General features: G+C 45.9%; 1 protein-coding gene and 1 long non-coding RNA gene across 3 annotated transcripts; both read left to right on the plus strand.

The window, feature by feature from the left end:
• Positions 1-1,676: 1,676 nt before the first annotated feature.
• LOC113995438 lies at positions 1,677-2,526 on the plus strand. The gene is made up of 2 exons (XR_005563492.1): positions 1,677-1,755; positions 2,132-2,526. It is a non-coding gene; the product is annotated as an uncharacterized LOC113995438 (long non-coding RNA).
• A 1,524-nt stretch (positions 2,527-4,050) lies between these two features.
• CKB (creatine kinase B) lies at positions 4,051-13,623 on the plus strand. Of its 2 annotated transcripts, none has more exons than XM_027735515.2 (8): positions 4,051-4,156; positions 4,998-5,210; positions 6,336-6,490; positions 7,402-7,534; positions 8,453-8,624; positions 10,091-10,214; positions 10,916-11,105; positions 11,676-13,623. In XM_027735515.2, the coding sequence occupies exons 2-8, from the start codon at positions 5,018-5,020 to the stop codon at positions 11,852-11,854; spliced, it is 1,146 nt and encodes a 381-aa protein (XP_027591316.2). In that variant the 5' UTR covers positions 4,051-4,156; positions 4,998-5,017; the 3' UTR covers positions 11,855-13,623. The 2 variants fall into 2 exon arrangements, with proteins under 2 accessions (XP_027591316.2, XP_027591317.1); XM_027735516.2 differs by lacking the exon at positions 4,998-5,210 and adding an exon at positions 5,667-5,854 and having other exon boundaries at positions 4,079-4,156; positions 11,676-12,039.
• The last annotated feature ends 398 nt before the right edge of the window (positions 13,624-14,021 follow it).

Raw genomic sequence — 14,021 nt, forward strand, 5'->3', positions numbered from 1 at the left:
GCCGAGGTGCTCCTGCCTTGGGCAGCTGCCCTCTCTGTGAAACTTGAGGGGTCCCAGTGGGTCACTGTTGAAAGCCATGATGGGGACTGGTGGCCCCAATGGGAACTTGCGTTCCTCACCCATCCAATGCGTGAGGAATCTCGAGGACCACCACCAGGAGGGCTGAAGCCCCTTCCCCAGGGAATGGCTCTGCCTTTGCCATCAGCAGACCCAAGCCTCGCCTCCAGTGCTTGGGGAATGGAACTTCCAGAAAGTTCCACCTGCCCTCCCCCAGGGCAGCCTACTCGGGGAAAGGCAGCTCGAGGCCAACTGAGCTCCTCACAGGGGTTTCATAAGGCTGCAGGAGAAACCACAATGTGGGCTCAGAAGCAGCAGAATCGTTATCTAACCCCCTAACAGCATGGTACTAACTCCTACTTGTGTCTCATGTTTAGGATTGAAGTGATGTGGAGAGCCCTGTGTGCCCTGGTGGTACGGGGGATGTAATCAGGAGGCAAGGAGAAGCAAAGGAGGAGAGTATTGCCTCATCTTCTGCTCACAACAAGCCCAGGCCACCTGGCATGGGAGGGGTATGGGCATAGCAGAGAGCGTGTGAATCACCCTGGACGTGCAGGTAGTGTTCCCAGTTAAATCAGATAATGCTCTGTGCTGTGCTGCATTCACCAGTAACCTGTAATACACAATAATGGAGAAAGTCATCCTTTCACAATCTCGACCACAGTAACGGAGATCTGTTTAGATGATGAGCTGTGACTTTTTTGTGGTTTCATCAAGTAAAAGGGATTTTTTTCCCATTACCTTCAGTGAGAACATATTTTTTGTTATGGTGTTGACCTACCCATAGCATAATTGCAGTAGTCTTTGTTAGTTATGAAACTCTCCTCCATCTAATCTAAACATAATGTATGCAGTTTCAGAGGTTTCTTAAACTGCAAACTCCTACTCAGCTGTTTTTCTGACTGGCAATCATGGCTCTACTTTGCCTTTATATTTGCACCCACTTTGTTTAATTTTCTGACATTTTTAGTGTCATTGGCTATATTTGTCATTGTTTATGTTCTCATGTCCTTTCTTTCCCGTGATGAGCTGATGTTCAGATCACTGTGGGCCTGACTGTGTGCAAGATTGAGGCACTTAGCAACTCCTAGTTTCCACAGGCCCTCAGCTCACTGGAAACTATCAGTAATTTTCAACAGACTGCCTAAGAAGTGAGAAAAAGTACACCAAGGATAATAACTAGGCACATACATTTTAAGTGATAAATATAAATGGGAAGAGAAGTTTCACTTGACAAGCAGATGCAACTATAACCAATTTCTTTAATTTACTATTACATGAGTGTTATGTTTAATTTTCAAGTGCTGTTTAGTTGTCAGTTAGGAACTGGAGACAATTCAGTTGTTTATAGCAAACTACTTTCTCTTGCTGTTTCCTAATTCGGAATATTCTTCTACATTTTTAAGAAAATGTTTATCTCCTAAATCTTCAGCTTCATCTTACATTCACGCAAGTAATTTCAGAAGACACATTCACTAGCCAGCACCCATCCTCTCTTGCAGTTGTACACTGCACAACATTTATAATTAAGCCTCTTAGGAAGTTAGCTGCATGGCCCATGATTAACTTCCCTTAATTCTTCATTGTTAAAGCTCAGTGCAGAGATCTCTGGAGTAATCACCCCACCTTTCCATCCTGAGCTGCAGAACTCAACATGTATAAGTCAGTATTCGCTAAGATACCATCCCAGCATGGAAAGTGAGTATTGGCACCTTTATCACAGTCTAACAGGCCATACAGGCTTATCCAAAGCAAGTGTTTCCCAGCAGATGAGGCAGATAGAGCGGGTGATCAGAGGCTGTTGACACAAGGCACAGCATCTGTAATTAAGTCACCAGGGAAGCTGGCATGGGATGCTGTGACAAAGGTAGGATCCAGTTTACACACAGCTTTTGGCAGATCTTAAAATGCTGTCTGAGTAAAACCCAGCCACTTCTGACTTACTGCACACTAGAAGTTTGTCAAGTAGTGGTGAGGGAAAAGGGGTAGAGAGTGCACTGTTTATTAAACATATAAATTGAACATATTTTAATCTTTTTGCACCCGTGACTCTCTTTCCATATCTGCTTCTCAGACCAAAGTTCTGTGAAAAACAGGTCTCTGTTTGTGTTGGAAATGCTGTAATGTATGGCACACTGAGATCTACTACCTGCTTATAATGACTGGTGTTTCCTGTTCTGCAAGACTGGGAGGGAAAGAGCATATCCAATGAACAGAAGTAGATCCTTGGATTTTGGATCTTGGTGACCTTGACTCCACAAATCTACTGAACAATTACATTACAGAACAGTTGATTGCTTCTTTGTTTGTGTGGCAATAGATTATGGAATAAGGTGAAAGGAACCTTCAGAACCTACCCTGATATGATTTTTTTTTTTCTTTTTGTGAAGAACACCACCACAAAAATATGGTATAACTTAAGAAAATTGTTTTAGTTTTATTTCTATTTCAAATAAAATATTAAAACTACGTGTTTTACGTTAGAAAAATCCACAATCAGAATTATGTTTGCAGCTGAGGTAATCCAGCAGTACTATATTTATATTTTAATTTATTGAGGACTCTGGGTACAGTTTTGCGCTTACATTCATTTAATACTTGTTTAGCCGTGGCATTACTTGCAATTTACACTATTCTGAAGTGTGAGCGTTGTGTGAAACTAGTAATATGTAGGGGAAGATTCTGTGAGGTTAAAAGTGCAGAGCAGTCCTAGAGAGAGGATTTGTTCTTTGATCCGGAAGATAAGAGGCCGGACTTGTACAGATGCTGAGCCCTTGGCTTCTCCTGGAGATCTGTATATTCAGCATCTCAGTCTACCAGACCTGGAATAACTCGGAAATCTGGATGGCAGCCAAACACAGTATATTTTTATTTCAGGCAGTCTAGGCTTTTTATTTTGCAATGATTTTTTCTATATGTACATTATTATTTTTAAATCCTAAGCAGTTCTGTAAAGTGCCCTCACTTCTTGTTGTTAGGGTGAGGGTACTGGTTGTGGTGCTGAAAGGATTGTGGTAGGGAAAGAGTTTTAGGTGATGTCTCCTGACATTCACAGCTTGTGTCAAGGAAGGCAACTGTGGGACTCAGATCCGCATTCACGTGGATAAGTACACTCTGTTTGGACAGGAGGATAATAAACATGGGTTCTGCTGTGAGAAACACACATCAGAGAAAGATAAAGATACTATTATGTAAAGGTGAAAGTCAGATCAAGCCAGTCATTCACACTGTTAATATATTTATTTCTGCAAACATCAGGATTCTCAGCTGCATCTTGGCTTTGGGACAAACCGGCTCACAAAGGGACCAGTGGAAGTCACTGTTTTTGCGAATTTCAGGTGAGCTTTAGATGGGTCAGATCCCAGAGTTCCTGTGCCCATCTTTAGCAGGAAATCACCCACTCTCCAATAAAAGCTTAAGACTTCTTTTTTTTTTTTTTGGCACATGACAAGCAGAGGATTCGCTGTGCTTTACACAACCACCCTACTTCCTTTCACTTTAAACTGTAAAACGAGCCCACGGCTTCGCAGGTGCTGGAGGCGAGGTGCAGGTCCTCCCTCAGCAGAGCCGGGCTGCCGAGGGCTGGGCGCCAGATCCGCACCCGCCTCAGGGGCAGTTGCTGACAGTAACGACCAGTGCTGACATTACATAACCCTCAGTTTTGGGATGGCACGTTATCACACCCGCGGCTGAATCCTCGACCGAGGTGTGAAGAGCCAATATTCATGGCAACGGGCCATTGTCGGTGCACGATGGCGCACAGAGACGGAATTCTGCCCACACATCAGCGCTCAGCGGAGGCGCCGCGGCTCCCTCGGCTCTGCCGGAGCGGCCCCAGGGGGTCCCCCCGCCCCCGCGCGGCCTCCCCAACGCCGAGCAAAATGGCGGCAGGCGCGGGACCGGCCGGCAGCGGAGCGTTGGCCCCGCCCTCCGGCGCGCGGCCCAATGGAATGAATGGGCTATAAATAACGGCCAATGGGGCGGCGGTTAGCGCTCTATATAAAAGGGACGCAACGGCAGGATCGGGGCTCCACTCCGGCTCGGGCGTTACGGGGCGCGGAGCAGCGCGGACATCCTTGCTATAGCTGCGGAGCCCTCGGTAAGTACCGGGGCAGCCGCTATGCAGCGTTAAGACAAGGGATTTCAATTTTTTTTGTATTTTTCCTTTTTTTTCTTTTTTTCCCTTTTTTTTTTTTTTTTTTGGTCTTTTTATTCCCCTGCTATGTGGGGTGGAGCCGGTCCGGCTGAGGAGGGGAGCGGGGGACGGCGCGGGGCAGGGGCGCAGCCGGGGCGCGGGGCGCGACGCAGGTGCTCACTGGGCTGGCCCCGCTTTAAAACCAGATTAACCTGGTATTTAGCAGGGTAGTTACATATGCTCGCCCCGTCCAGGTCCCCCGAGGGAGCCGTCTGTTGTGTAAGGGCTTGTCGGATGCCGCCCGCCCCTCCGGTCCCTGGCCGGGGAGCAGCCGTTGCTCGGCGGGCGCTGCCGCTGCTCAGGACCTTGTGGTCCGGCAGCGCTGGGAGGAGGCGCGGCCGCGCTCCGAGGGCGCAGCGGAGCCGCCCCGCTCACCTGCCGCTGGACCGGGGTCCCGGCGGGGCCGAGCCACCCCTGCCCCGCGGCCGCCCGGCCGCTCCCCCCGCCCCGCAGCCACTCGCGGGGTCTGCCCGGCGCTGCCGCGGCCGCTCCCGGCGACCTTGGGGGCGTCCCCTTACCCGGGAGGCGGGAGAGCCCCTGCCCCTGCGGCCAGGCTGGTGGAGGTGAAGAACTTCTGGTTTTTTCCTCCTTCCTGGCGCTTGTGGAAAGCGGTGTAGCAGCAAAGGTGTGAAAGGCGCGGGTGGAACACGAGCCAAGGTGACCTTGCCTGGGTGCCTGGCGTTCCCCCGGGCGGTTCGGAGGCTACCAAGCCCCCTGTGATAGGCTTCCCCTCTTTCTCCCTTAGTGACTACGGTAGGGTCAGCCATGCCCTTCTCAAACAGCCACAACCTCCTGAAGATGAAGTACAAACCTGAGGATGAGTACCCTGACCTGAAAGCTCACAACAATCACATGGCCAAGGTGCTGACCCCGGACCTGTACAAGAAATTGAGAGATAAACAGACCCCCAGTGGATTTACCCTGGATGATTGCATCCAGACTGGGGTTGACAACCCAGGTAATGGGACCGTTAGATCTGCATAACGATCTGTTCTCCCTCCTGACTGGAAGTGCTTCTTGACAACGGCACTCAAAACTCTTGAGCTACTGAGGGGCAAATCTTGCAAAGCATTCAGAGACTGCGCTAAAGGCATGGCCTTATTAAGAGGCTGTGCTCCTTCAAGCCATGTTCCATGCTGTGATCTGACATATCAATTCCCAGACACTTCAATTATGTAACTACTCTGCTAAATACTTTAAATCTGAAGGAAAAAAAAAACCCACCAAAAACCTCAAACCAAATACATCCTAATTATAATGCAACCAGGGAGGGAGGGGGGGAATGTTGACTTACCTGACTGTCCTGGTCTGTTCTTATTCCAAACTGGTTATGTGATGTTCTCTAGCACTTCTATGAAAAAGGGGGAGCAGATGTGTTTACATGTTAACATTACAGTATTTATTTTTACTCTAGCAATATCAAAATGGCCCAACTAAATAATCAGAGACTGCCTCCTGATGAGGAGTACCCGGACCTGAGCACCCACAACAACCACATGGCCAAAGTTCTAACCCTGGATTTATACACGAAACTGAGAGACAGAGTCACGCCCAGTGGCTTCACCCTGGATGATGTCATTCAGACTGGGGTTGATAATCCTGGTAAAACGCGTTGAGAATATTCCGTGTGAACCAGCTGAAGTAACTGGTGCTTTTGAATATGGTGACTTAAAACTAATCTTGTGGAGGTGGTATTTATGAGCAGACTACAGAAATGTAGCTCTGTAGCAGAAGGAGCAAAAAAGCGAAGCATGCTTGCTTACAGCAAAGCATGATTGTTTAGACATGACTTCTATCCAGTGATCTAAATTAGTTAGTAAAATTAGATGTGCTGTGCAAATTTGTCCTAAACCAAGCTTGACAAAGGAGCATGGTTTAATGACAACAGCTATGGGTTTCCATAGCACTGCATTTGATTAACTGGATGAAGTGCAAAATGTAGGGTCTCTCCAAATGTTTTTATGTAAGAATGAATTTCTAAGTGACTAGACTTGCCACTAAAGAACTTGCCTGGTTAGTGCTGCGCTGGAGTACAGCCAAACGTCACCCAAACTTAGCTCTTCTGACTTTATTACCACTTCAGGCCATCCCTTCATAATGACAGTAGGATGTGTGGCTGGTGATGAAGAATCCTATGACGTGTTTAAGGAGCTCTTTGATCCAGTTATTGAAGACAGGCATGGTGGCTACAAACCAAGCGATCAGCACAAGACCGACCTGAATGCTGATAACCTGCAGGTATAAACTTGTGATCGATTACAGGTTACTGGCCCAAGGACTGTAAAGTTGTTGGCAGCTGCCTAAACTGATTGTTCAGGCTCTGTCCCCTCACTTCCACGGAGCACAGACACATGGGCTATGAGTCTGATGCAGTCAGACTGAAGAGTTTGCTGCTGTAGGATGTCAGTGGCTGGGTAGAACCAGGCAGCTGGCATGCAGCAGGAGCTTGCCTCAGGTGCTGCTGTGGCACAGGTTGTACCAAACACCTTTATGTATTTCCATGAACCGTGGGCTGTAGTAGTCAAGCCTGAACAACACTGTCCTAGGAGTCGTGGCCTGTCATAAAAATTAAACACTTCCTGCTATCTGATCTTGGATCTTAAATATCAACTGATGGTGTCATACTATCGAATAGATATTATGGCTAGGAGTAAGGATTTCTGCCTGGTTTATGGATTTAAAATGTTACTGTAAAATCTAGGAGTTCCTGATGACATGTTGATGGGCTTGCTGTAGGTCATACTGAAAATAAGAAAGTTTGGAGAACAGTAATGAATAAGGTTTTTTTTGCAAGAGTAAACACCTACCTAAAGAAGGTTCTGCCTCATGTTGATACTTCTAGATTGCAGATCTGAAGGGGTAACAGAAGCCCAGATTGTAGTCTGAAATGGACATAAAACTGATGGTCTGGTGGTATCCCTGTCTTTTAGGACTGCTTAGTAGCTGTACCCTTGGCCTCTAAACAAGGGTTGTGTCACACATACTTGACCTAATGCTGAAGGAAATAGTCCTACAGTAAGACATGGTCTTACAGACCAAGGTGTCAATTCCTCAAGTGTAAGGTGCACGTTCAAATGTATGGGAGCTACGTGTACTTAGGGGAGGTATCTTGGTAACAGGGTTGTACTCACTGATTTCCCAATTTATAGGGAGGTGATGACCTGGATCCCAATTATGTGCTAAGTTCCCGTGTCAGAACTGGGAGAAGCATCCGTGGATTCTGTCTTCCCCCGCACTGTAGTCGAGGAGAGAGGCGGGCTATTGAGAAGCTCTCTGTTGAAGGTAAGTGAGAACTGGGTGCATCAGGGAAATATGTCTGTCCTTTGTGCAAGAGCTGTTCTTTGCAGTTTGAAAATGGAGGCAGTTGGCAAAAGCCACCTCCCGGGAGACTTGGTCTGAACATGAAGCCTTCCCTGGAAAAGGCTCATTGCATTAGCATTGCCTCAGCGTTGCAGTGTGTAGCTGAGAGCAAGAGCACGTGTCAGAGGGAAGTTGGGCTGCGTTAAGTTGACCTTTGCTGATCTCAAAAGCTTCTGTCTGTGTGTGTGGTGAAAGAAGTTGGTTCGTCAGGGCCCAAACCTGAAATGTAACAGGTATGTGGCAACTACAGGGCTTGAGTCATGGGTGTGCAGTATTCTGTGGCTGCTTTTAATTTACTTTCGTTAATGCTCAGCTTGTTTAGAGGTGTAGTCTTGCTGCAAATCTGCAGCTGAGTAGAGTAAGTCTTACTTTTCAGTGAAACTCCTCAGCTGGAAGTTGTTTCTGTTGCCTTCCAATGCCATTAGGTAAAAGAATGATGATATGCTCAAGGTTCATATTCTGGAGGCTGGGAGAGTGGTTGTTCCAAAACCTCTCAAGGGCAGGGTAATAGTCTTTGACTAGAATAATACTGTTTGTTATATTCATGACCTTGGTTCTCCTTGGAAGAAAGCAGTCCACTTGTAAGTTCTGCAGCAGTAAGGATTCTATACCGCATGTAAGGGAACAAAGGCTACTTGTATAAGCCTGGAAGGTGCAGACACATCATCTGATACTGCCTCAAGTTCTGCAATGCCACAAAGGCATTGCCGTTGCAGATGAAAGCAAGGGAGGAACCAAATGCAGCAGATCAGACATGGCCATACTGTGTGTGTGGTCTGTAAAGTGCTGGGGATGTCTTAACACTTTTGGTCCCATCCTGAAAGTGCCTCTCTCTTTCAGCTCTGGGTAGTCTGGACGGTGATCTCAAGGGAAAGTACTATGCTCTGAGGAACATGACTGATGCAGAGCAGCAGCAGCTGATTGATGACCACTTCTTGTTTGACAAGCCAGTTTCTCCTCTTCTGTTGGCATCTGGGATGGCACGAGACTGGCCTGATGCCAGGGGCATCTGGTGAGTATGTCTGGAAGAATGGAGTTGTATGAGATCCCTGCAAAAAAATATTGTAGTTTTGGTGGTGGACTGGTACTATTGGACTAAACAGCAGCTTCAACTTGTAATACTGAATCTATTGAGAAACTTCTGTGTTATCCTCTGGGGAAAGTTGCAGCTTAACCAGCAGAATTTGGACAAGTATTATTATGCTGGTAGGAACAAGCCAGCTTGGCTAGCCTGGAACCAGAGGCTGCCCATCCAGCCCAGGTTAGTGAAGCACCAGAGGAAAATTGAATCAGCTTATAAAAGTAGATCACTTCTAATGGAGCAGATGTACCACTACATTTAACTCTTGTCCAGGAGCTGAGAGTAACTTGTGGTACAAACCATAGCAGTGTCTTAGCTCAGAGTTGGTCCTGGATGCATAGTTACTCCCTTGGAGTCTCATGACTTCTGCTTGCAGAAACTCACTGGTGCTGGACTAGTATGACTTTACCTGTACTAGTGATAAGATTTCCCCCTGTCCCCAGAGACTCGGTGACAGGAGTTGACTGATGCAGAGGTATGGAATGGAAGGATTCTGCTTGTTAGATGTAGGTCACCTACATAAAACTCTGCATCTCAGGAGCTTCTGCAGCATAATTAGCTCGCTCCCTTGTAAGTTAAGGGCTAGGTTTTCATCACCAGGAATGCTCCAATCTTATTACTGCAGCTGTTTCAGTACAACCCAGAGGAAGCACTCGTTGTTTCTGTAGGTCACCTTTAAGATTGCATCATCTACCTGCAGATTGCCAGCACCAGATAGCGCTGTCATCTGTGCATGACTAATCTACAGACTTGAAGTGTAATGTCTTAGTGTTGTCTGCATAAATAACTTTCCTTGGGTACTAGCTAATTTTTGATCCTAATCAAGTTCAGAAATTACCAGCATGATAAATATCATCGGAGAGAGTACTTGCTGTCAGCTGCAAGCTGGGACAAGAGAGTACCATTGTTTAGAGGTTTTTACAGCATCTCTGAAAAGCTCTGATCAAAAATTAATAGTGAAAATAAGATACGAAATGCAATTTAACAGAAGCTGACAATTCTGATAAAAAAGCTCTGTTATATGTGGTCAACATGGTATAGTGATGTCCATAACACAAGGCTGCCTCAGAGTCTGTACTGGTCACCCTTTTGCAGACTGCTGAGCAGATGAAATGGCTTAAATTTGTAAAATGGGGCCACAAGTGAGCTAGGGGGTTGAGCAGATTTTAGGGGTTGATGCCATGTTATTACTTTGACCTGTTTAGATAAAGGCCAATTCAAACTACCTCTTGAGAAGAGCAGGTCTATACTTAACTGCATAGACAAAAGAAGTAAGATCCATTTATTTGATGAAGCAATTAAGTGAGCCTCTTGAAATAAAAGCTACAGTGATGAGCAATTTAGTGCTCTTCAAAATGAGAGGTGGGAAGACAACGACTTGTTGGCTTTGTCCCTAGGCACAATGATAACAAGACCTTCCTTGTTTGGATCAATGAGGAGGATCATCTTAGAGTTATTTCCATGCAAAAAGGTGGCAACATGAAGGAAGTATTTCAGCGCTTCTGTACTGGGCTAACAAAGGTAAATCAATATTGCCTGAGCTGGTGTGTGGTTCTCTAGTTAGAGCTGAAATGCAAACTTCTTCAAGCCCCCTCCCGAGTCCTGCATGGTTGTGTTTCATAGCCTGGATCTCTGGAAACATCATGATGAAGTCCCGAGCTGTGAGGGCTCCAAAACACCTATATTGGTAAAAAGCCTTGCAGCTATGAAATCTAGAATACATTTCTAATATGGTGGCACCCTTATCCAAATGTCTAAAATGTATTTTAAAGAAATTCCACATAGTTCTCTAAAGCTCTGAGACACCTTGTGTGAGAGGAGAAATTACTTGAATGAGGATGGGCAAAGCTGGACTGAAGTTTTTAGGCTGGATGCTGTTCTCTCCTAGTTTTGATATGAACTTCAGCTTTACCAGCCCCTTTCCTGATCCTAAGAGATGTGTCAACTTGACATGTACTAAATCAAACTTTCCAGGAGATAGTGATGTAAGAAGTGTAGCTTTTAAACTTAGCCTGTCTCACCCCTAGGAGCAAGATTAAGGCCTTAAAAGCCCCTTGTTGGTGGCCCTTTTTTCCAAATGGAGGGGGCTTATGTGACTGAAATAGCTGTTCCAAGTGTTGTGGCTGTTGCTAGGTGACTGAAGCTGTAAATGAGCACTAATGGATGTCCTACATCCTTCAGGCAGAGAACAATCTCTAAACATCCATTCTTTCTATTTATAGATAGAAACTCTCTTCAAGGCCAAAAACTATGAGTTCATGTGGAATCCACACTTGGGCTACATCCTGACCTGCCCATCCAACCTCGGAACAGGGCTCCGTGCTGGTGTGCACATCAAGCTGCCACACCTTGGGAAAAATGACAAGTTTGGAGAAGTCCTCAAGAGGCTTCGGCTGCAGAAACGAGGCACAGGTGAGAGTTGATACACTGATGGCCTAAGACACCATCAGAAGCCTGGCTACAGCCAGAGCCGTGTCTTGTTCACACTGTCATTGCCTGTCAGACCATCCAAAAGGTTCCTTTGTAAAGCACGTGGAGAGAAAAAAGTCTTTAAATTGTTTATTAGAGGAGTTGGGGATGCCAGTGCTCTGCTTACCCTGTGCTGCATGTGGCTCTCTGGTTATGTCCTGTGTGTCATTCTGAGCACCAGATAAGATGGACCTGGTGGCAGCTGTTCACATTGCAAGCAGGGATGGGAATCCAGATTTACCCACCGGAGCTATCTCCTAGTCAGAAGTTATTTCTGACCGTGGATTAGCTTGCTCATGGGTCAAAAGAAAAAAAGACCTGGCCTAGTGGCAAGGTCTGTGGTTCATGTTGGCAGTCACATGTGGCTTTATCTCCCTGCACGTAGGAGGAGACACCAGTGGCAGCTTGTAGAGAATCATCTTGCTGTGTCCCCACCTCCAGCTGGTGAGGGAAGACAGGCAGACTCACCTGCTCTGGCTGTGGTCAGTGTTCTAACTAAATCTCTTGCTGCAGGTGGTGTGGACACAGCTGCTGTTGGAGGAGTGTTTGATGTCTCCAATGCTGATCGTCTTGGCTTCTCTGAGGTGGAGCTGGTGCAGATGGTGGTGGATGGTGTGAAGCTGCTCATTGAAATGGAAAAACGCCTTGAAAAAGGCCAGTCCATTGATGACCTCATGCCAGCTCAGAAATAAAGCACTTTATTCTCATGCTTCCTAACTTATTGGATGAATAATAAAAGGTCACTCCAATTCAAACCCTTGGGGTCAGAGCCCACTTAGTTACACTGTAGAGAAGTCTTCCATCCATCTGTGTTAGAGTTTATTTTTTTGATGGTTGAGATGTTGCTCAAAATGAAATAAACTATTGTTTGGCCTGAGATGTCTTAGATATGTTAACTGAATGTCTTTGAGATTTAAGTGACTTGGTTTTTGTAGTTATGCTAGATGGGCTGGTTTTGTGTGCAAGCACATCTTCCTGGCTGTGCTGCTGCAGACTACCTGAGTTGAAATATTAAAGCAAAAGTTGAACCTTTAACTTGATTGTAGTTGCTGTAAATTTGAGAACTAGTGTTAAACATGAGTCACTGCAAACATGCCCTACCTCCAAGGCTTTGACTTGTGCATCTGCTCATGCCAACTATAAACTGTTATTATCCTGAGTACAGCAAGCCAGGCTGACTCCTGTGTGGGAGAGGAGACAGGGCTGGGTGCAGAGGGCTGCTGTTCTCCATTGGCTCCTCCTGGGGCTACTAAGCAGTGCTTTGAGATCAGACTTCAGTCCATAGTACTGTTGACCCTGAGCTAGTTTGTATGAAGAAGATTGTCTTTGTTCTCAGGCTCTGCAGAGAGGTGGTATAAACAACCAACGGCTCTTCTGAGGCTCAGGAGTGAGGTGAAATCTAAATTAATTAAACCCATGCTTCTCTGTAAGTGATTTCAGTTCAGCCAGGGAAGAGATGGGGGCTGGAAGCTGCCAGTTACGGGAAAGTACCAGATAATTTGGTTTCTTCAGCTGGCTTTTGATGGCCCATGCACCAGTTGTCCCATGAAATTAAAAATGAGCAGTATAGTCAATTAAAACATGGTAAGTTAGTTTTCTTTTCCAAACTGGGTCTGGCTTGCAAGCTCAGGCTGTTCTCTGGGTGTGTTCTTCAGAATGGCTGTACATGTGTGCTTGGAGCTTGGAAGCATCACATTATTAACCTACAAGAGCAACATTTTCCAGAAGTATTGATAACTATGAGCATCACACCCTTAGAAACAGCAGCTTTGCAGCTCATGCAGATGCACCTGCTCAATAGCTCTACCCACAGCTAAAACCCAGCTTTGATAGAGGGAGCATGATGAAAGGTTGATGCAGAGCTCCACGGCTTGTGGCTTTATATAGGTTTGCGTAGATAACTGAAGCTTTCTTTTGTAAAGGCTGTGATATTTCTAAGGCTGTGATTGCAGGCTGTCACTTAGCTGAGGAGATGACTCCAGCTGGGGTAAAGCTAATTTAATTTTGGTGAGAAAAGGCTGAGTGAACATCTCTGATCAGATTTTTTTCTTTTAATACAGCTTTCTATGTGTTTCAAATTTAACTGGGTGGGGGAGAGGAGATCACATTTAAGAGTTTTGTTCTGTGCTGGGTGTTCCTGTATTTGAGTTAATCAGCACAGGGATTTTTCTGTACGAAGCTTGTGAGAGCAGGGAAGAGAAAATGGTGCAAGAGACAACCGGTTGGTTCTGTATATTCTTTAGATTCCCCCATGCTGTGCTTCATGTCACTGTTCACAGACGCTTGGCAAATAGCTGGTTTTGCTTCTTGTAATCAGAGAGTGTTCATTTAGTGGTGCCTCTCCTCAACACGGCGTCGTTACTGCACTCACAGCAATTACCTAATGGAAGGAGATGCCTGAAAACTTGTCTATTTTTTTCTAGCTATATCAGCTGGACTAATAAAAACATTTCTCTCTCTATGCATCTTGTTTCTCCTATGTTCTTAGCCCTTGGGAGCTGCTCCATCTGTCTCCTTTTAGCCCCTGAGTCCCTGCAGTCTGAGACAGCACCAGTAGCTGGCTAAAACATTGTGGTCAAAGCAACAAGCCAGTCTTTAATGCTTGAATCCAACTAGAAAACACTTATTTTAATTGGTTTTCATTCCCACCCACCACCTTTGCTGTGTTCCCTCCTGTTGCTGCCATGAGGAATAACGACCATGCTTTTGTTGCAGCTTGTACAAAGCAATTGAAAATATTCCAGAGAAAGAATATGTTGTGTCAAAAGGCTGGACACAGTGACCTACCCCAGCTGGGACTTGCTAAAAACTTCTGAACAAGAGAGAAGTTAAACCTCCCACCCCTTTCCCTTAAAAGCT

This window comes from Pipra filicauda, unplaced genomic scaffold, assembly GCF_003945595.2.
Source record: "Pipra filicauda isolate LSUMZ 115617 unplaced genomic scaffold, ASM394559v2 scaffold212_size3012638_pilon, whole genome shotgun sequence".
In the NCBI taxonomy this organism is placed as follows: Eukaryota; Metazoa; Chordata; class Aves; order Passeriformes; family Pipridae; genus Pipra; species Pipra filicauda.